The sequence below is a fragment of the Protopterus annectens genome, chromosome 6.part0 (assembly GCF_019279795.1).
Source record: "Protopterus annectens isolate FY-2018-M chromosome 6.part0, PAN1.0, whole genome shotgun sequence".
Taxonomy (NCBI): domain Eukaryota; kingdom Metazoa; phylum Chordata; order Ceratodontiformes; family Protopteridae; genus Protopterus; species Protopterus annectens.
Window position 1 is genome coordinate 1112080734 of NC_056737.1, and position 22170 is coordinate 1112102903.

Consider the following 22170-nt stretch of genomic DNA (forward strand, 5'->3'; position numbering starts at 1 on the left):
AACCCTTTCCTCCTCCCACAAAACACAAATACATGCGAGAGATGCAACTATACGGCCAAACTGGAGGCTGAGCTCTCTCAACATAGGACTGGCAAGACCAGTCAGGAGGAGAAGGTTACCACACACACTATAGACCCAGTCTCACATAGTACCATTACAACCTCAAATCATACACATAAACACACAAAGACATACTCGGAGGCTCTGATCAAAAATCTACCAAAACAGCAGAGGCCACCAAAGCAGACACCCAAACAACCACCACCTCAGAACACAACACCGCAACACATAGACCTCACAGTCAGAGTGTCAAACAGTCACAGCCCTTAAGGCCAAACACAATGCCAGACACACTAGTCATTGGTGACTCCATAGTCAGACACACTGATGTCCCGCTCACCAGACTGAGTAAGGAGAAGGTCACAGTAAGCTGCCTGTCGGGCGCTAGAATCCGCCACATAACGCAAGCACTCAGGTCTCTCAACAGCAGGTACAAATATGACTCAGTCATTGTCCACGCTGGTGTAAACGACCTGAGACGTACCTCCTTGGACTACATGAAAAGAGACATTGAGGAGCTCTCTGATTATGTAGCCCAGGCAGGTATGACCCTGACCTTGAGCAGTATCCTACCTTCACCAAGAATGATGCCACAATACAGAGATAAGATGATCAGCTTTAACAATTGGCTTAAACACTGGTGTCATTCAAAGGGGATCCAGTATCTGTCTGCCTGGGATGACATGCTGGACAAGCCACGCTGCTTCGCAAGGGACGGCTTGCACCTGTCACCCTGGGATTCGGATATTGGCAAAGGCTCTTGCCACCCCATAGTGCCTTTTTAGGCAAGGCTCAAATTCTAAACCTACCACCATAGAACACAAAAAGGAAAAAACTAAGGGTAATGCTGCTCAATGCCAGAAGTCTAAATCTCAAAATGCACTTTTCGAGGCCCTTCTCAGTATGGAGAACATCGATGTCTGTGCTGTGACAGAAACCTGGTTCAAGGCTCCTGAGAGCACCCCAGCGCTATCAGGTTTTACCTCATATCATGTGTTCCGGCCCCAAAATCCGGACAATACCAAGAAAGGAGGGGTATCCATATTCATCAAGGACACCCACACCTCAAGACTGGTGGCAACGCACGATGCATCGGAGACCATCCAGGTGCAATTAACCATAGGCAAGACTGCTCTGCAAATTGTAGCATGTTACAGGCCACCCTCACAAACTCAGGAAACTCACATGGCCTTCCTGAAAACCCTAGAGGGATAAATGTATCACCAAACACCATCATACTAGGTGACTTCAATTACCCTAATATAGACTGGGAACACTACTCAAGCCCAAACACCCTAGCCCAAAAGTTCCTGGAATTCATAAACTCAAATGCCATGGAACAACTAGTCACCATCCCCACAAGAGGAGATAACATACTTGATCTCATCATCACGAACATGGGAGCACAATGTTCAACACCGGAAGTATACCCCTCACTGGTGAGATCAGATCACAAACTAATCTCGCTGGAGGTCCTCATCCCACCCCACCTGAAATAAAAAAGACCATAGTAAAGAACTTCTCAAAAGCCGACTTCACACTTCTAAAGACTAGTGTGGTCTCCTTTCAAGCCCCGAGCAGTAGGAAAACAATACTCAAGCCGCTGAATCACTTACAAACGCCTTCTACCAGCACCTGCAGGACTGCATGGATAAGGCAATCCCAAGCAAAACAAAGACTCTTTGTACCAAAGGCAAGCGTCCAGTCTGGTGGACCCCAGCCATAAACAAACTCTACAACAAAAGGAGGAAGCTACTACAAGATAGAGCAAAATCCTTAAAAGGTAAGACACCCTTGATCACTATAAGTAAAAACTAAGAGCTCTCATAAAATCATCCAAAGCAAATTTCGAGAGAAAAATAGCTAAAGACTCAAAAGACAATCATAAGGCCTTCTTTAGCTATGTTAGAAACCTAGGAGGAAACTCCCAGATATGCTCAGAACTAGTTCAAAATGATGTGAAGATTACTGATCCTACAGACATTGCCAACATACTGGCTGACAGGTTCAGTGCAAACTTCTCCCCCCCCCTCCCCCCCAAAAGGAGAGATATCTATACCAAATGAGTGCAGCCCCCCAAACATCTCCAGCGCCCAAGTGAGAACTGCTCTCTCCAAAGCAAAAAACACAGCATCCATGGGACCCGATGGTGTCCCCGGCTGTGTGCTCCACGAACTCAATGAGGAATTAAACCCACAGCTAGGACAGCTGTTTAATCAAAGTCTTACCTCTGGATACGTACCCAGGGAGTGGCGCACTGCAACTGTGGTCCCACTTCACAAAGGCGGTGCCTGCACAGACCCTGGAAATTACCGGCCCATTAGCTTGACAAGCCTTATCTGCAAAGCCATGGAGAGGATCATAATGGACCTCATAAATAAAGACATAGGGAATTTGCAGACTTTGGATCCAACCCAGTTTGGCTTTGTCAAAGGCAGATCATGCCTTTTAAACTTGGTTGACTTTTGGAAACAGTCACCAAAGCCATTGATGAGGGAAAGGCAGTCCATACAGCCTACCTCGATCTGGCTAAGGCCTTCGATACAATACCCCACTCGGGTATCATTGAAAAACTCATCAGCTTAAATGTTAACCCATACATCACAAGATGGGTTGCAAACTGGCTGAGCGACAGAACCCACAGGGTCAGAGTTGCTGGCGCCATGTCAGACTCAAAGCCTGTCACAAGTGGTGTCCCACAGGGCTCAGTCCTGGGCCCACTCTTGTTTGGCATCTACTTTTCCGAAGTACAAGCAAACACAGGAGGGTTATGGCTGACAAAGTTTGCAGATGACTGCAAACTGGGCCATAGTAGAAAACACATCTGACACAGATATCCTTCAGAAGGGTCTCACAGAAGCGGATAACTGGTGCCAGAGCCACAGCCTAAAGTTAAATGCCAAAAATGCATAGTCATACCCTTCGGGAAAAACAAGGTTACCCCTAGCTACCAAATAGGTGGCAATCCACTGAGCACAGAAGAAGTTATCAGGGACCTGGGGACCCAGGTTGATAGTAGTCTGTCATTCGACACCCATGTAGCTAAAGTAGTTAGGAAGTCCTTCTACATTGCCCACCTTATCATGAAGGGATTCTCATCTAGATCAAGGGAGGTCATAGTCTCCCTTTACTCATCACTCATCAGACCAATGATTGAGTACAATGCCTCATTCGGAATGTATCTGACCCGACACTTGCAGCAGCTGGAGAGGCCACAAAGGTTCCTCACCAAAAGGATAAAGGGTCTCAAAAATCTGTCCTATGCTGCCTGACTGAAAGAACTCCAGCTCTATTCAGTCGCCACGCTTGCTCAGAGGTGACCTTTGCCTAACATACAAGGCCATGTCAAACCCAGATTTGATGAATATGCTTCACCTCAAACAATCTAGATCCATCAGAGCCACAAGGGCAGGAGACTTAAACCTCGACACGGCTATTAATAGGACGTGCTGGAGGGATAGATTCATCACCCAAAGACTCCCTATGCTGTGGAACAAAATCCCGGTACATGTGAGGCAGAGCACCTCGCTGGCCTTGTTCAAGAGAAATCTTGACCAATGGATGGGAGATCGCAGATATACCCCAGGAATTACCTCAGTGTCACTGCTCGACAGAGGCACAGCAAAATAATGGGTATAGTTCCCCATACTAAAGGGGTGGCGTAAGCCACAAAACAATGGGCTAGGCTTATAAATGCCCTCGGGCAGATAGCCTAGTATGAACCTATGAACCTATGAACCTATATTATATCATATCATATCATATCATATTATATCATATATATTATATTATATTATATCATTTTGTATTGTATCGTATTATATTATATTATATCATATCATATTATATTATATTATATTACATTATATTGTATTGTATTATATTATATTATATTATGATAAGCGTATCATAACCATGCTTATTGACAGATTAAGTGTGGAAAAGCATAATAAGTAAGGATATACATTTGTCATTCACAGACCAGTAATTATGGACTGACGTGTGCAGTATGAGTTGGGTGTTTTTTTTATATTCTTGCATGGGTAATGACAATTAAATCATAGGTGAAGATAGTTAATTTTGAAGTTCTGGGGAGAAAACCCGAGTACAGAAAAGAAACAGCAGAAGTTTATACAGTTTGCACAATAAGACGTATTTGAAGAAAACATTCAGAAGCAGAACTGAAGGACAGCAGCTGATTTCTTGAACATTGTACAGAAAACATAACACATGGAGATGTATCTCTCACCTGGGGAGGATGGGCACATGGTTAGATAGAATTGGGGTTGTGAGGCTAATGATCGAGCTCTACTGGGTGTGTTTAGTGAGGCATACCTTAGTGTCCTTGAGAGAACCATTGATGAGGGAATGTCAGAGGGTTTGAGATAACTATGGGTGGAAAGGGGGTGGGATGATGGCAGAAAAGAGAGGATGAACCTGGAAGAACAGAAAGAACAGCAAGGATACCAGATATGCAAAGATGTATTGCAGACATTTATGATGGTCAGAAGAGTGGGTGGAAATGTATAAATGGCTGCAAGATGGTTTGTAAAATGCAAGGAGATAGGAAAGGATATGAACCATAACTCTGGATGGTAGAGAAAGACACTTGGATCTGGGGAGCTAAGAATTTAGGAGTGCTAAGGTAGGATTGTAAGGTAGACCTACATGAAGGTGATAAGAAAGAGAGCAGGAAATGGAATGAAATATGGAGAAGATGGTGGAAGAGGTATGTTGAAGGTGAAGAGGGGTGAATTTTTAGTAGAGGGAAATGTCTTGGGTTTAAATCTTGTCAAGAGTTAAATATGTTATTAGGACTAAAAGGGGTGTAATGGGAGTTTATAAAAAGTACGACTAGGAATACATAGAGGGTAGCACCTGACAGTAAGGTATTAGGGCAACTACAGAATGGGAGAGGTTGCAGACATCTGGGGAAGGAGGGGATAAGATGAATTTATAGGGATTTGGAGGAGACAGCAGGGGTGTCTGAGATGATCAGGGCAAGATAGACTTAGGTAAAAGTCGATAGAGGTTGGAGATATTAAGCTTTATGGGAAGGGGTGATTTAGATGCACGTTGATTTCAGAGTTGTTTTTCCATATTCAACTAGCAGATGCTTAACGTATCACACCTGCTGAGCTGTTTATGAGCAGAATGAAGGGAAACAATAGGTGCAATAGGTACAAGGCAAAGGTTAGCTGGGAAGCTTTATATGTGTTGGCTTGCTTGGAGAACAAAGTACTCTGGGATAATGCAAAAGAGGTATTGCAGAGAGTGACTAGTCATCTGGAAAGCCAGGGCTGACCATTTAGTTTGTGCGGTGGAAGAGAGGGTGTGGGGAAAGTATGGCAGAGAGGATTGTGGCAGTGATGATGTTGTTGGGCCGGTTTAAGAAAGATGTAAAAAGGGTGAGAGAGATGAGTAGGATGGATGAAAGTCTAAAAAACTGGATGGTAAGGCTGAGAAGAGGGCACTAGATTATATAGAAAGTGAGTAGGTAAGAAGGGGCCTGGGTAGCAACGCAGACAGGGCTGGTTGGTAGAGTTAATCTGAAAAGGAAGGTGCAGGCAGATAAACTGGAAAGCAGCTTTGGGGAGTACTGTGAGGGGAGATGGTGTGGGGTGGGATCTGCCCCACTCTGAGTATGTACAGGTGCTATTGAGGGGAGGTGTCGGGGTGTATTATTTAAATGGGGCTTTGATGTTGAGTGCATGTTTAGATTAAATTTATCAAAGTTTGGTTCAGTCCAAGTCATGTATGTGACTGGAACATGTAAACTTTTGATGTATTATGCAAGTATAATAAAGACACAGAGTAAAAAATATGCAAGTCTTAACTAATATATTTCACAGAAGATACTGTTGCTATGGAACAGACACCTCAACTGGATAAAACAAACTTTATCCCTGTCCATGTTCAAGAAAGAGATAGATCTATGGATGGGAAACAGAAAATTTACCCCAGGGCTGCCCACTGTACTACTAATGGACTGGGGCAGCTCCTAAATGCTTTATCTCATACATCAGACCCCTGAAATTATCTATGGTATGATCCCATTTATTCTCATTGGGATAATATATAATTACTGACCATGGGATGGGTAAGACCAATTTACAACCAAATGGGATAGGTTATTTTAAGCATAAAAAGTAAAACTGACTTAAAATGTCCTGCAAGGACAGCTAGCCTGGTACTTACCTTACCTATGAACCTATGAACCTATAATATGCAAGAACAGATGGTGTGGCTAGGTCATTGTATGATGCTTTAGAATTGGTTACTTGATATGTTTATTTCTTTTTATAAATGAATTTCTATTTTAAAGTAGTATGGATAATTTGAATGTAATATTAACTGTAGACAGGATTTTTTTCTTTGCTTTACAACTTGGCTTTTCAAGTGGATATCCTGCCTACCAAGTTTGGTTAACTTCTTCAAGAAGATCACATGAGTTGTTGACAGTGGTCATTCTATTCACAGTTTATTCTGATGTGTCTAAAGCATTTGACACTATATGCCATGCTGGCATCACAAACAAGGGAAGTGCCTTAACAATCGATCCATACATGGTGAGGTAGATAGCCTACTGTCTGAAAGCGAGAACCCACACAGTTTAGGTGGCAGACACCCCCTCACAAAGTATGAAGGTAATTAGTAGTGTGCCTCAGGGGTAGGACCCCTACTTTTTGGCATCAACTTCTCTGATCTCCAAACCAGGAATCAGGACCTTTGGTTAATTAAGTTTGCAGCTGACTGCAAAGTAGACATTATTGTGAAATTTCCTTTTGATACCCATTCATTGTAGCAAGAAACAAATGGTGCATAGAAATGGACTAAAATTAAAACTGAGAAAGCGTAGTATTGGCACATTTGGCAAGGTACTTGTGAGCAACAAAGCTGCTTGCTTGCTGAGAATCCTAAAAAAATCAGGATAAAAGAACCATGGACTGTAAACAAGCTCAGCTGAGACTTCAGAGTAATCAAACAATTATAACCTGTTTAGAAATAAAAACTTCTTTATTGAAAAACAAATAGATGAGTGCTTTCACCATTAAATGAGCTTCATCAGATCTAAATCCAGTTTACATGACATGCAGTATTTATCTGCTTTGACTCAGAGATCATTGTTAATTAACTCGAGCTGGGGTCATAAATGTACGTCATAGGCTGTTCATCCAAGCTACAATAGATTTATTTTGGAATCTGTCTTTATAAATATATATCATACCTAACATTTCTTTGTACTGTACTAGCATTCTATGAATTATTTTCTACTTGTTTCAATTATAGATGAATTAATATCATGCTTATACTTAATGATCTAGTACGTTCAGTATACAACCTAGTACAGTTGCATGTTTTTCCAGTCTCCCCAGACATCTCTGCAAAAAGTGTTTTGCTACAGGCACTGGTACAAGAGACACTTACTGGAGGCTCACTCTTCCCATGGTGGGAACTACACTTTTCTGATTTACAGGGATTACTACTGTGCTAACTAGGACTTATGACACATGTTACTGACAACCTCATATAATGTACCTGTTTTGGCAGCATTTAGGTGGAACAAACTGAAATAGGGTTACCACCTGTCCCACTTTGTGAGGGACAGTCCCTCCTTCGGCAGTTGTGTCCTGACAGAAAAATTGTAAAAATTGCAAATGTCCTGAGATTTTAGGACAAAATTATTTCCTATATTTTATGTAATAGTTGCATAAAATAGTTATTCTGTATCTAAAATACCTAAATTTTACAAGAAACAGAATAAGCAACCAAAATGCTACAAGGATAAGCTTTTATTTAGGCAAAAAAAAGTTAAGTTCTATCCTTTGTACTGACCGTGGGTATGTGTCGGCCTGTAAAATCTGATGTTTGTACCAAAAATGTCCCACTTTGGCCATTTGAAAAGGTGGCAACCCTAAACTGAAACAGAAGTCAGTTATCTCTTTCCGCATTTAACCTTGTGTGGTTCACTGTCATAGAATGCTGCAGTTTATCCTAGACTTAGCACATACAAAGCCCTTTCTTTTGTGTCTGAACAAACTTATAATTGACATATCACTAGAAAGTTGAATTCATTCTGTCACGGAAAGGGTGGTATGTTCCTGACATAAAGTATACAAGGTAGGTGTTCCCATTCACAGGTTCAGCCAGATTATCCTGACTAGCTGCAGTGATAATTACTGCACTATTATACTTTGGGAACTTAATATGACTGGTTGTCACATATTTTTAGTACTTGTTGTCCCCTCTGATCATAACAAATAGCATCTACTTATGACAACACAGATACTATGATGTAATAAGTTATACGTAGCCAGGGACAAGTTAAGTGTTCGTATCAATTAGGCACTTTCCACATAGGATAGGAATACAACACATAAGTTGTAACCTATTGCCTATCAGTAGGAGCCGATAAGCAGAACAGGTATGAAAGATGTGACTTACCCTTGAATGAACAGTCTATGACCCCAGCTCGAGTAAATTAACAATGATGTCTGAGTTCAAGCACATAAATACTGCATATCATGTAAACTGGATTTAGATCTGATGAAGCTCATTTAAGGGTGAAAGCACTCATCTATTGCGTTTCAGTAAAGACGTTTTTATTTCTAAACAGATTGTATTTGTTAATAGCTTATCTACAATGCATGGTTCTTTTTTCCCTGTTTTTTTAGGATTCTCAGACAGTTGCTTTTGTTGTTCACAAGTTCCAGTTTTCCCTGTAGTCTATTGTTTTCCGTTGTGGGAGGAGATGTCTTATACTCCTAAGGCTGGAACACTATTGTGCCTGTAGACAAGGATCTGTGCTTTATGTGCCCTGTTTTGCTGTTAGGTCTTGACAGTATAAATTTCAGTGTCATGTTACTTTTATTCTTGCAGACATACCTCCCAGCTGTCCAGATTTTTGCAGAATGTCCATATTTTGCTTCATATTTTTGGTCTGTTCCTCATAAAATGTATAGTTTTCTGGTAAATCACTTGGATAATCTGAGGATGGAAGTCACTAAATAATGACACACTGTTGTGTTTCTGACTTCTGATCCTTCAGAAAATGTATGATAACACAAACCCTGTTACCAAAGTAACTTTCTAAGTTTATAAGAGCAATATTTACAATCTGCCCCTATTTTGGGTCTTTGTCTTCCCATTTGTCATGCTTTGTCTAGATTTTTTGCACTAAGAGGTTGAGAGTTATTCTTGCAGAGTCGGAGTAATCAACAGTCCGACTCCAAACTTTTCAGGTTGATGCCTTTTACTTCAGACCAATTTCCATCTGTTATTATTGTTACTAGAATGTTAATGTTTTTCCTAATAAACCAGTATTACTTGTTTCAGACCAGAAGGCCCCCCCCCTATCTAAATAATACCGACTCTACTTTCTACAGTCTTCCGTCTGAAATGGTATCTCAAAATAAAAATATTTAAATAAATAAATGTCTGCTCAGACTCTTAGTTCTCAGCTGCTCCTGATTTGGGGGGGGGCTGTTTTTACCTCAAATTTTGAGTCTGTCCCTCCTGAAATTTGTAATTTTAGTAACAAAACAATCAGAGTTTGTGTCACTAAACAATACTTTCAGATTATAATTACAACTTTTTATGCTTCAAGAAAATGCATGTTAATTTGAATTTTCCTTATCGATTTTCTAAGTGAATATTAGTATCAATAGTTTGCTTTTGTTGCCGTATTTGTCTGTTCGCTGTTATTAATTCAAATATGAGTGAAACGGGCAGGGTTTAAAGAAAAGCTGAAGAACATAACGCAAATCCCAGAATAACGACTACTCAGCAACCACACAGAAAATACTTTAAACGCTTTCCTTCCTTTATCACCAGAAGTTCGTCAGAAATGTTTAGTGTTACTGAAAATGTACAAATAAAATGTAATGCGCAAAAGTTTCCTCCATTCTAGGCCTTTGTCCCCGCCTAGGTTTAGCTGCATCTCCGTCTGCCCGACTCTAGGGACACCAGACTGAGGATTATGCCCCACATTCTGTGCAATGATTCACCGCTTAGAAAACTTGCATTTGTATATTAAGTGGGAATAACTCTTCGGGTCAACCTCACTAAGTTATATTGTTTCAGCAGAAATTAGTCTTTAGCCCTTTGCTTTTGTGACCAAGATCAGTCCCCTTGCACTTTGTGATGCGCGACATGTGATGTATAAAGCAACAGGAGCTGCACCCTGAACTCTGTCCATTTTAGGAGTTTATATTTTTTTCTCTTCTTTCTTTCGTTTTTCTTTCTTTCTTTCTTTCTTTCTTTCTTTCTTTCTTTCTTTCTTTCTTTCTTTCGTTTTTCTTTCTTTCTTTCTTTCTTTCTTCTCTTTTAAACTGCGTAATACTTTGCAGGCACTGCCTTTCCGCTGCTATCTCTATAATAATACATATGTGGGTTAATCCCACTACCTGGTAGAACTTTTTACCTTCAGACCTGATAAAATTATGTTATGTGTGTATCGTCCACAATCAGAGTGAGTACCACTGTCTGCGCCTGAAAACTGTTTTAATATGGGAGGACACTAAAACTGTTGATATGTGTCATTTCTGTCTCCATGAGAAGGTTAACTGTTAAAGGTAACCCATACAATATGAACTGAAAGAAACGTGAGTTGTGTACATCAGTGCAATGTGCGGACTTGTGATATGTTTGGAAATGATGCTACAACTTCTGGAAAAGCATAGATGTCACATTGCCAATGCAGAACTAAACCTTCATTTTACTCTCTACTCAGAATTGAACACAGATTTACAAGGACGCAGAAACTCCGTGGGGTTGCATCCTGCTTTATGGAGGAATTAATCTAGCCTGAAAAGGACTGTTGCTGTGTATCATACTGATTTTTTGTACTTGTTATTTAAAGCGAAACTTAACTGGTGTTGCGCGTTTTACCTGTCCCATCTAGATACATGCAGAATACCCCTTTCAGGGTGCCCTGTAGCCACATGTCTGTACCCGATTTGGTACTGCAAATATGTGATGCAAATGGACATTAAAGGGAACAAAATATACATAATCTGAGAGGTTTGCTCTGGGCCCTCCGGTACGCATTGTGTGTCAAATTGCAAAGGTATTCCCTGGTATCCCAGGGTGACCAAGGTTATTTATTGGTACATTTAATAGGAACAAGGTACACGACTTGGATTAGATGATGTGATCATTTACTCAGTAGTTGATGCAAAACTGGTGTTTTGAGACCCACTGACACTGTGCTTAATAATTATTGCAAATATCTGCACAGTAGAATGATTTTCTGCCCAATGAGAATTGCTGGATTTGAACATGCAGAGGATATCCCCGTAGGAGAAAGTCGGTTCTGCTGCAAATCCCTAATAACTTTGGCGTCAGCTGATTGGCCGGGAAACTATGAGCCCTGCTGGGCTGTTACTACCTGATAAATAGGGAATTTGAAAGGAGCTAGGGAGCAGTGGCGACTGGCACCTGGGACCCTCCTTAAGGAGAAACAGAGAACTGGCAGATCAGATCAGAGAGGATGACAGGCAAAGAGGGGGAGGTGTTGTCAGAAAGTTTAAACAAGCCTAAAACTGCACCAGTCTCAGAGAATGCATGCAATATTCAGCAACCAAGCAAGAATAATGCCATTGTCAACAACCCACCTCGCTGCACCGGATTTGGTATACAGGAGATCTTGGGCTTAAACAAGGAACCGCCTTGCGCCCCACGGGCTGCCCTGGACTCCCTGCCGGCTGGGGCTCACCTTCTGGCTGCCAGGTCTGTTTTGAGCCCTACAGGAGTAGGGATGGGGATGGGTTTGTTGGGACCAGGAGGGATGCCAGGGTTTTACACTCAGCCAACATTCCTAGAGGTGCTGTCCGATACCCAGGGAGTCCATCTTCAGCCCCTAAGCAGAAGCACCGGACCACTGGAAGCAAGTCAGACGGCTAGCTCAGGTAAGAACACATGACTATTATACCTAACTAGATCACGTTGCCTGGTAGGATTCAAATATTGACTGTCTAAGTAGCCACATAAAGTGTAAACACGGTTGCCAATAAATGGTGTACCAGACACTTGGCAAAGAGCCATTTTATAGGTTAAAATAGTGTGAAATGTAAAAGGAAAATTACAAGCAAACAGAAAAAGAGAGAGATAAGAAAGAGAACGACTGAACAGAAAACTACAAAAGAAAAAAAGGAAGGAAGGCAGAACGAACGAAAGAAAGAAACTGCAGTGGCTATAGAAATAAAGCCCTATTGAAAAGATAAATTCAAGTAAGCTGTCTCCAGACTAGAAATATGTCTGTCTTATTTATGATTTTTTGTTTTTTAATCAATTATCTGAAAGCTTCAGCCTCTGCAATGGCGATACATTCGTTTTCTAGCTTCCTATTTGTCTCATTTCTATCCACCTGCCTATTCATCAGTCTTTTTTAATTTGTTAGTTGTCTGTTGTTATATATTATTTGGTGAGAAACTGAACAAGAAAAGGGAGACTGGTGGTGCAGACCGAAACAAACCACTATTTATGTTTACAGTAATTACAAATAGTTACTGAAAATGAATTCGTTTGAAAAAAAAAAACATAAAAATGAGGTGACAAATTGGAAAAAAAAAACAATCGAAAACTGCAATTAAAATACATGAATTCAAATTCAGTATCGTTATTTTGTGAATTAAGAATGAGGACATAAAGTTCAAGCAATGCGACACAACAAGCATCGAACAAAATCAGGTTTGCATACATATTCAACATGTTTCCGTTAAAATATGTTAGGTCATTGAAAATTACTATTTTTGTAACGTCATATATTGTTCGATTTCTTCTGATAATTTCTTATCATTTTTTGAAAGCATAAGGGGACATATTTTATACATAAAACATTTAAATGTGCACCTTTCTGTTGTTTTCTAGGCTTACTAAAACATTTATCTTTTGCTGAAGAAATTTTCATTTTTTTAATTTAAGCGTTTTCTAAACATTGAGCATTTAACACTCTTACATGTTTAGCATATTTTAAGCTGACATAATCACTTATTAACTGTGTATAGAACGTTGTAAAACAAATAGTAACAAAAGAAAGCTACCCAACGTTTCGTTCAGTTAGTGCAAAATGAGGAATGAAAAATAAAGTATGGAAAACATTTTTAAATAAATTTTACTGAAATTATATGAAAAAAGATAATTACTGACGTGCAAGTACAGGTTGCAGTTGCATTACAAAAACAGCATGTATTCACATGCCAAACAATATATTGTAACATCAATCTGTAGCAGAAAGCTGAAACATAGTGTACTTGTTTACAATCTCAGTAAACATTTGTACAACCAGCTACTATTACAAAACAGGCTTTACTTTGGCAAGCATGCTCCATAAATTGGTAGTTGTTTGAAGTAATTTCTGAATTTGTTTGATAGAGACTTCAGGCAAATGAAAGAGAGAGAGAGGAAGGTGACTGGAGCATGCATACACTATTAGCTTAGTAACTATCTGAGAGTTTATAGAGTTAAAGCACTGGTCCACTATCAGCATGTTTCTAAGAAATTTTAAATTAAGCAGTCTGTAAAGTGTATGAACTACCAATGTCAGAGAATAAAACAAAATCAAATAAATAAGCCTTCATAGCCAGTCGATGAAACCTACAAAAAGTAAACTATGTGTACACTATACACACTGAATACCCGAGGACCTCAGGCCTAAATGGCCTTTGCACAATCATTTCCGTTATTTTACCTGAATTATTGAATATATAGGTTCATAGGCTATCTGCCCTAGGACATTTATAAGCCTAGCCAGAGTGTGTTTGGCTTTCGCCACCCATTTTAAATTAATTTTGCTATGCCCTTTTTCGAGGTTAGTATACTGTGCCTCTGTCTAACAGTGACACAGAAGTGATACCCGGGATAAACCTACGATCTCCCATCCGCTCATCAAGATTCCTCTTGAAGAGAGTCAATGAGGGACTCTGCCTAACATGGACTGGGATTTTATTCCAGAGTGAAGGGACCTCTGGGTTATGAATCTGTCCCTCCAGCATGTCCTATTTATTTCTGTTTGTTATTTTAATGCCTATAAGCCACCACGTTTGCTTTTACTGTCGTGGTAATAGGTAGGCAGAAGCAACACGCGTTTTGATCTTTTTAAGCTACAGTTTACTGTACAAATGTACTATTATAATCATGCACAATATCATTATCTTGGATGAAGTCTACTCTACTGACATCTTTTATTTCACATTTTGTGTGAACTAATGTTTGTGTTTTTCTACATTGTTAGTATCATTAAATCCAGAAAATAAGAAGCAGCAACATATAAGATATAATATATACGGACAAAATCAAACACACTTCTGTTATAATGCATGCATACATACACAAAACCCTAACTATATATATATATATATATATATATATATATATATATATATATATACACACACACACACACACACACACACACACACACGCACATATACACATATACATTTATAAAGGACTAACCCCAACACTGGAGAGAAATAGACCAATGTTCTTTAAGCAATTTATTATCAGTAGTTTTCTGAATGCAAAACCAGATGATATTTTTATATACAAACATTTTTAGAGTTACATAAATTGTTGGATTATTACTTGGTTTGCACCGTGCTGTGATGAAAGACAATACACATGGCAAGTGTTTGCTACGAAATCAAAAGACCTTCCCCTCCCATTGACAAAAAAACTGGACCGGATAGAGACCCCTGTACTCAAAATAAATGACTGTATTTGTTTTGGTGCAATATTCGTGTATTTTATTATCCTGTTAGTGCATTCATACTTAATTTACTTCTGATCTTTGTAAGTAACTGACTGTAGTGCAAATCTACATTTATTTTGGGACAAACGTGCATTTAAGTCATATCTTACACTTTATTCTACAATTTCATGTTTCGATTATGTTATTTCTGTGTGTTTGTGTTTTATATAAACATAAAATATTTTTATATTTTACGTAAACGGGATGAGACTGAAATTTGTCATTTGAGATCAGGGGTCTATCCGGTCAACAAATTAAAACTAAAAATAAAATAAACACTATAGTTATTTAGATAGGTGTGTGCGTGTGTGTGTGTGTGTGTGTGTGTGTGTGTGTGTGTGTGTGTGTGTGTGTGTGTGTGTTATTTAATGTATGCATTTTGTCTATGGTTACCACACTATAATTTTAACTGAGTTTTATTATTTCCCTGTACAAACATTAAAATAATATTAAGGTAAGTCAGTGCATTAATCTCGAAAGCATCAACAGTGAACTGCCATCACTTTCTTCCCATCTAAATCATAACCGTGTTCAACTTCTGGTACAGCGAGGTAGCCCTGTTTCTTGTAATTGTGATAAATATATGTGTCTTATTTTAAGATATGGAAATGCGCCTTTAGTCGGTACTTGACACCTGGCTGCAAAGGAAAATTTGGAGCTCATATTTTAGTTTATAGTCGCTTTGCAATTTACCAGTTTTTGTTCATTTACTTGTAGTTGTAGGTGATAAACTAAAAAGTATGTTGTGCTTAGGGTTACCACCTGTCCCACTTTGCGAGGCACACGTGGGCAGTTGTATCCTGCGAGAAAAACTAAAAAATGACAAATGTCCTGAGATTTTAGGGCAAAAAAAAATCATAAGTCTTTTTAATAGTTGCAGAAAACAGTTATTTTTCATACAAAACACCTAAATGTTATAAGAAATAGCATAAGCAACTTAAATGCTACAAGAATAAGCTTTTATTTTAGCAAACAAGTAAAGTTCTGTCCTTTGCGCTGGCTGTGGGTATATTTTGTCCTGCAAAAATCTCACATTTCTACAAAACATGTCCCACTTTGGGTATTTGAAAAGGTGGCAACCCTAGTTGTGCTATCCTCTCCAATGCCATGTGAATTACTTTGGGTAAAATCACGGCTAATTGTTTCCACACTGTTTTGCCTGGTGCACTTATTTATGTCCATTAATTACTGTTATAGCACAGGTGCTGCACCAGCATGTTTTAAATGTGAACTGGTGCAAGTCTTCTGCAATAATTTATAATATGCATTACATGCATTAAGACAGTCTGTAAATCGAAACCTAATAAAATAACGAAAATAGCGGCACCTAATATGCAGAATGACTAAATATCAGGCGTTTAAAGTTAAGCTGACAAATAAACTGGCATGGAGCTTTATGATTAAGCTTATAGAGTGTGTGTTTTATACAGCTTTAAGACGCTGATTGGAAAATGTTCCAAGCAGCAATATAGTTATATCGTTTTATATTCTCTGCAGCAGCCTTGAAGCGTGATTCTCTAGGTGTGACCTTTAAATTAATCCAACTGTCTAACCATATTCCCAAATAAAACAAACAAGAATAAGATATCTTCTTTCCTTTGTAATTTATATTGAGTCCATACCCCTCCCCACAACCCCCCCCCACAAAACACAGTGTACATCCCAAATCTAAACATTTTTACCATTTAAAACCCATTGAAAACATACATGTCAGCAAAACAATATTGCACTTGTAACATCCGCAGTTATTAAGCCCTTTTATTATAACCATTTATCTATATTTTTAAAAAAGTAACGAAATCATACCCCCAGAAAAACAACACTGACCTTGTACCTGCACCATTAGTAACATTCCTCTTTATGCAGCCAAATCAATTAAATATCATATAATCCTCACACTTTGTCATCTGTTTACATGTCTGAAGTGAATAACTGCTTGGATAAAAGTTGCAGAGGTCTCCTCTGCAATCTATGTATTAAAATTCGATGTGATTTTATGCATAATCTGTAAAATAATGCTGAATGTTCCTTATATATGTGCAACTTTAGTGTGTTGTAAATAATGTATAATGTACTTGCCATTTGATATATATATATATATATATATATATATATATATATATATATATATATATATATGTATATATACACACGCGCGCACACACACACACACACACACACATATATATATATATATATATATATATATATATATATATATATATATATATATATATATATATATATATATATATAGAGTTCAGTGTTATGTAATATATTTTATTGTTAGTTCATGTTAATTGCCTGTGAAAAGAAATGTATAATGCAGAGCTTTTCTTTACAGGCCTCCATTGAAAAAAGGCTTTGTCAATCAAATTTCCCCCAGATCTAAATAAATAAATAAATAAAGTGAATATACAGATAAGGAAAACCAAACGGAAAAAAGTGAAAACAAAATATACTGTATGGACAAACATATTTGCAATACATACTTTGTTTATTTTTATATACTCTCACTCTTTATAGCCAAATTATCAAAATCTTAATAACATTTTTACTCCCCACGTTTTTCATTAATGTGAATGATTACGTAACAAGTTGATTTGTTTCATGTACATTTTCCTTATGCTCTTAATATCAGGTGTTGTCCTGTTTCTATCATTGTATTATAAAGGATGCTATTTCACCATTTGCTACCTTTTCATGTAATAGTTTTCAACTGATGACCAGAGTTCTAATCCACTTACTTCCTAGATTTCCTTTAATTATTCGTTTGATCCACTTGTTTGATTCTTTGCCTCTGCAGTTTTGATGAAGTCGTCATAATTTTGGAAACTACAGAGTTTTAACTTACGTACAGCAGGGCGTTCAAGTTAAATTCCATGTTGATTTCAATCTATAAAGGCAACAAAAGACTTACTATATAAACCAAGGAATGAATCACATCTTGTTGTAAGACACCTAGATGAGTATCATTAAATAATTTTTGAGTAAGAAAGACACAGAAAATAATTCTGAGGTACAAATAAAATAATAACAGAAGATGGTTATCCCGACGTTAGATGTAACCTATCTTTTCTAATTGAATAAAATGCTTCCTTAAAAGAAGTGTGCCTCTATGGGAGGGGATGTAATCTATTAAAAAAACGATTGCATTTCAATTTGCATGCCCACCTGCCGCATCCCACACAAGTGGCGGAGGGAGTCATCGAACGCCTGTTTTTATCCTTCCTGATAGCTATCTATTGAGCGATTGGTATTATCCATGTGTGCTAATCATTAAGAGGTCGAGCATTTAGCTCACTTTATGGTATTCAGTCCTTGTAGGAGTACGATTTCCCTGTAGGGTTGTCATCCCCTTCAGATGTTTGAAGTGGGGGCATGTGTTGCTCTAATATGACTTTTTTGGGGGGAGGGGATAAACCAAGGGTGTACCTAGCCATACTCCGTGTACTCAGATATGTTCATTTTTTGAGCATTTCTTGGAAACTTTATTACAAAAAAGCAGAGAATATTTAGAACTGCATTAACAGGACAGCATTACACAAAACGTGCACAGGTGATACGAATGCACATTTAAAAGCAGAGTACATTTTTAAACGGATGCAACAACTTTAGATCTAAGTACAAATACACATTTCTCGCATCCCTAGTGAGGTAAACCACCCTGTCATCCAACAGAAAGTACTTTTTTCTTATTTAGTTACTAAAATAAAGACACATTCTTTATTTCTAGGGATTGTATTCTTTATATCATATTAATATATTTAAAGTATAGCGCTATTGTTTTCTACAATATTTACTAGGAAGTTGGACATTTTTTCTTGCCAATTGCATGTTTTCGAGCAGGACGTAAATGCCACAAATAATTGTTTAGCCCCGTTTGCCCACCGACAAAGATCCACAAAGGAACGGTGGTTCCTCAGCTGAGGTGTCCCAGACAAGATGACCAACGATTATAATCACAGTAAGGTGGGCGAGGTATGTGGGTAACTGGGTCTGCAGGGTGGTCTCTCCATGTGCAAACGACAAACAGAAAGTAAACAGTTACAGTTTCTAAACCTGGAGTTTCCCTTTAAATTGGGGGCTTCCCTAACGACTGCAGCAGACTTGAGAAACTGGTGTGTCTACAAGTACCAATAAGGACATTTTCATCATTCATTTTTAGGTTTAAAGATGCCAGGATTCGTGTACTTTTTCTTATAATTTGCAACAGTATATGCAACAGCAGAGCTGAAAATGTTACTGTACGGCATCTCTCACTGGTGTACCTTTTAGTGTAGAACTAGTTAGTTGTAGTCTGTTAAGGCCTGAGTAGCAGTATATATCTATATCTACATCTGTGTGTGTGTGTGTGTGTGTGTACACACACACACACACACACACACACACACACACACACATATATATATATATATATATATATATATATATATATATACATATACACATATATATATATATTATATATATCTGTCTAGCCATCTATATTTATCTATAATTTTATCTAAAACTGGATATAATAGCACTGGCATCGATACATAGCTGAAAATATTTTATTATATACGCACAAAACATAAACAGTATAAACATGCAAATCAGGAATAGATTGCAATGTTTAAGCAGTAAACTGTAAAACAGATAAGGAATGTAATAGTTTTTAAACAAATCAAAAAGGTTGCAGTTGATTATTTCATTAAATACCATATTTTTGTAGTTCAGATAAGTACAGAATTTTTCCCCATGCAGGTTCATAGGGCCATTTTAAGCCTACCTAATTACCCTTTTTGTGATCGTGATAACCTTTCTCACTTGGTTACAGACTGGCCTTACCCATCGTATAGTCAATAATAATATATTACTCCTAATGAGAATAAGTGGGATCATGCCATAGATAATTTAACGAGACCCATGCATGGGATAAAGAATTTTGGAGCCAACTGTGTCCATTAGTCCATTAGTAGTACAGGGCCAGTCCTGATGTAAATATTCTGTTTTTCATCCATAAATCCCAGTTTGCACTTATAGTGTTGATATAGATATAGACACATCTTGGTATTGTTAAAGCTATTTTTATTTGTTTGCTCTTGTGAAACTTTATAAAAATGAAAAAGAGAGACATACATAATCTTAGAAGTCTGAGTTAATAACTGAACTGAATGGGATATTTTATTAAACCATACCATAGCTCTCAACGTTTCACCTCTGAAATGAGGAACACTGCTTCTAAAAATATAGAACAAATGGGCAAATTGTGGAACATGTACTAACAGTTTACAAACAACTTCAACTAATAAGCTCACGGTATGGTTACAATCAGCTACTTTTTACTTATGAAGAGTTATTTTATGAATAAATATCATTCAGTTCTATTTACCATGAATATTAGTTAAAAAGCATAACACTGACTGTATGATGGATCCTTTTCAAGTGGAACTTTGAGGAACATGAACTTTTTAAGACCCAAAATGAGGAATGTTCCTCATAATGAGGTACACTTGAGAAGTATGAAGCTTACGCTGTAGACATTTAATGCAAATTCTGAAAATGCTGGTTCTGATTGACTCAGAACAGTCAACATTTGCATAATATGTTGGGCAGCACTGTAGCATTTACAACTGATATTAAATTACTCTTTTAATAAAAGTAGATTGTTACATTTATTGTTTTAAGTCTATATCTGATCAACAGTTAAGAGGAAGGTACGTATTATTTTGTAAAATATTAACAGGTGTGTGTTTGGCTATAAAGTGGACAAAACAGGCCTGTTATTCCAGTCGCTGCAGGTTATGGCTTTGAGTTCTCAAAATATGCATTAGATGTTAACTTTATGCTATAAAAACACAATTCAGACTCTCTGATCCTTATTACTGCTCTTAATTATATGTTTCTGTGTAATGGCGTTCCATTCACCATCAGTCTTTAAGCAACAGGTACCTTACCTGGATGTTAGTGCTTTTGCAATGTTTTGTCAGTCTACAGGTGGTATGACACATGCTGAGATGTTCAGTGCTAGATAGCTGGATGTGAAATCCATAATATGTTTATGTGAATATGTACAAGTGTCTCCTTGCAGGTGTACCATTACATGAAACAAATCATACACTATTGTACATGTCTTGCATAATATGAAAAGTACAATTTGAAACTGTTATTTTCTTTTTTATGTCAGATGATTTCTTAACAGCAGTTCCCATTATGTATTTGTAAGGTATTATAACCCAAACAGGTTTACCATCTTTTACCGCTATATTCTAAATTGTATGCTGCTTTAATGCCTCTGATTTGTATAAAGAACATCTGATTTGCTCCATGATCTTAAAACTACTTCTAAGATCTGCAGTCCCTTATTGCTTTTGTCTGTGTTTAATGAGCGCTATCTATTTTCCATGACTCCAGCAAATTGGTTAGGTCCTCTAATAAAAGCAACTGTCCCATGTGCAAAGCTCATTTGCTCATTATTTTCACCTGTGCTTCTTCTTTGCAGACTCTGAAGATCTCTCCTCTAGTGACAGAAAACTCACAAAATCCTCCATCAGCCAGAGTAAGAAACGGAAGAAGAGAAGACACAGGTAATATCATTGCTGTCTTAAGGAAGCTGCAACCATGCCAAGATAGTGGAAGCTGGAATGCAGATCTAAGCTGTGTCATGTTTTATGGTACAAACTGTAGAGACAGTGTGACAAGGGGGTGCTGTACCAAAATGCTATGTGATCACTGAGTTAGGCCTACTTGCAACAGATTGCTTTTTGATGTGCTAACCTGCCCACAGAAAGCTGAGCTATGTCAACAACCATACGATGCTGTCTGTCTGAACCATATGGTGTATCACTGTGCCATGCAGTGTGGAGCTCTGCTGTACAGAGTTGCACAGTGTTTCCTGATGTGTAAACGTCAGTCTGCTGTCCAGCACAACTTAGTTTAATAGGTTTTATTTAATGCACTACCAAGCATGCCATGTAGTAGTGAGATGGTTTATGTTATGAGAGTATGGTTTCTGATCTGCTAACATACACGTACATTGATGCAAGGTAGATAAAACCAGGTTCGGAGCTGTGATCTGAAGCTGGGTGCAATCAAGCCTCATTAAAATGGCTCAAGAAGGGTCACGTGATGCATGTAATACAGGCCAAACTATAGTAAGGTCATTACTTGTGACCCCTCTTTCAGGTTGTGCTTAGCAAGGCATAATTCTAACTATAACTTTCTGCTGTAGGCCACGTGGTATAGCAACGTTCATCACCATTATTGGTTAGGCCCTGTTGGTTATTGGTAGAAAAAACTGAAATCTTCCACAGTGGAAAATGCAAATAACTGATTTATATAATTCAATGTATTTGTTTTTGAATCTTTCTTAT

The 22170-nt window shown here is 38.1% G+C and overlaps 1 protein-coding gene across 1 annotated transcript in view; it reads left to right on the forward strand.

Annotated features, from left to right (window-relative positions):
- The first annotated feature begins 11470 nt into the window (after positions 1 to 11470).
- Positions 11471 to 22170, forward strand: part of VSX2 (visual system homeobox 2) — a 211331-nt gene continuing 200631 nt past the window's right edge. The window contains exons 1-2 of the mRNA XM_044074727.1: positions 11471 to 11969; positions 21300 to 21384. Coding sequence (XP_043930662.1) covers positions 11552 to 11969; positions 21300 to 21384 — 503 coding nt within the window. The 5' untranslated portion in view covers positions 11471 to 11551. The remainder of the gene's footprint in view (positions 11970 to 21299; positions 21385 to 22170) is intronic.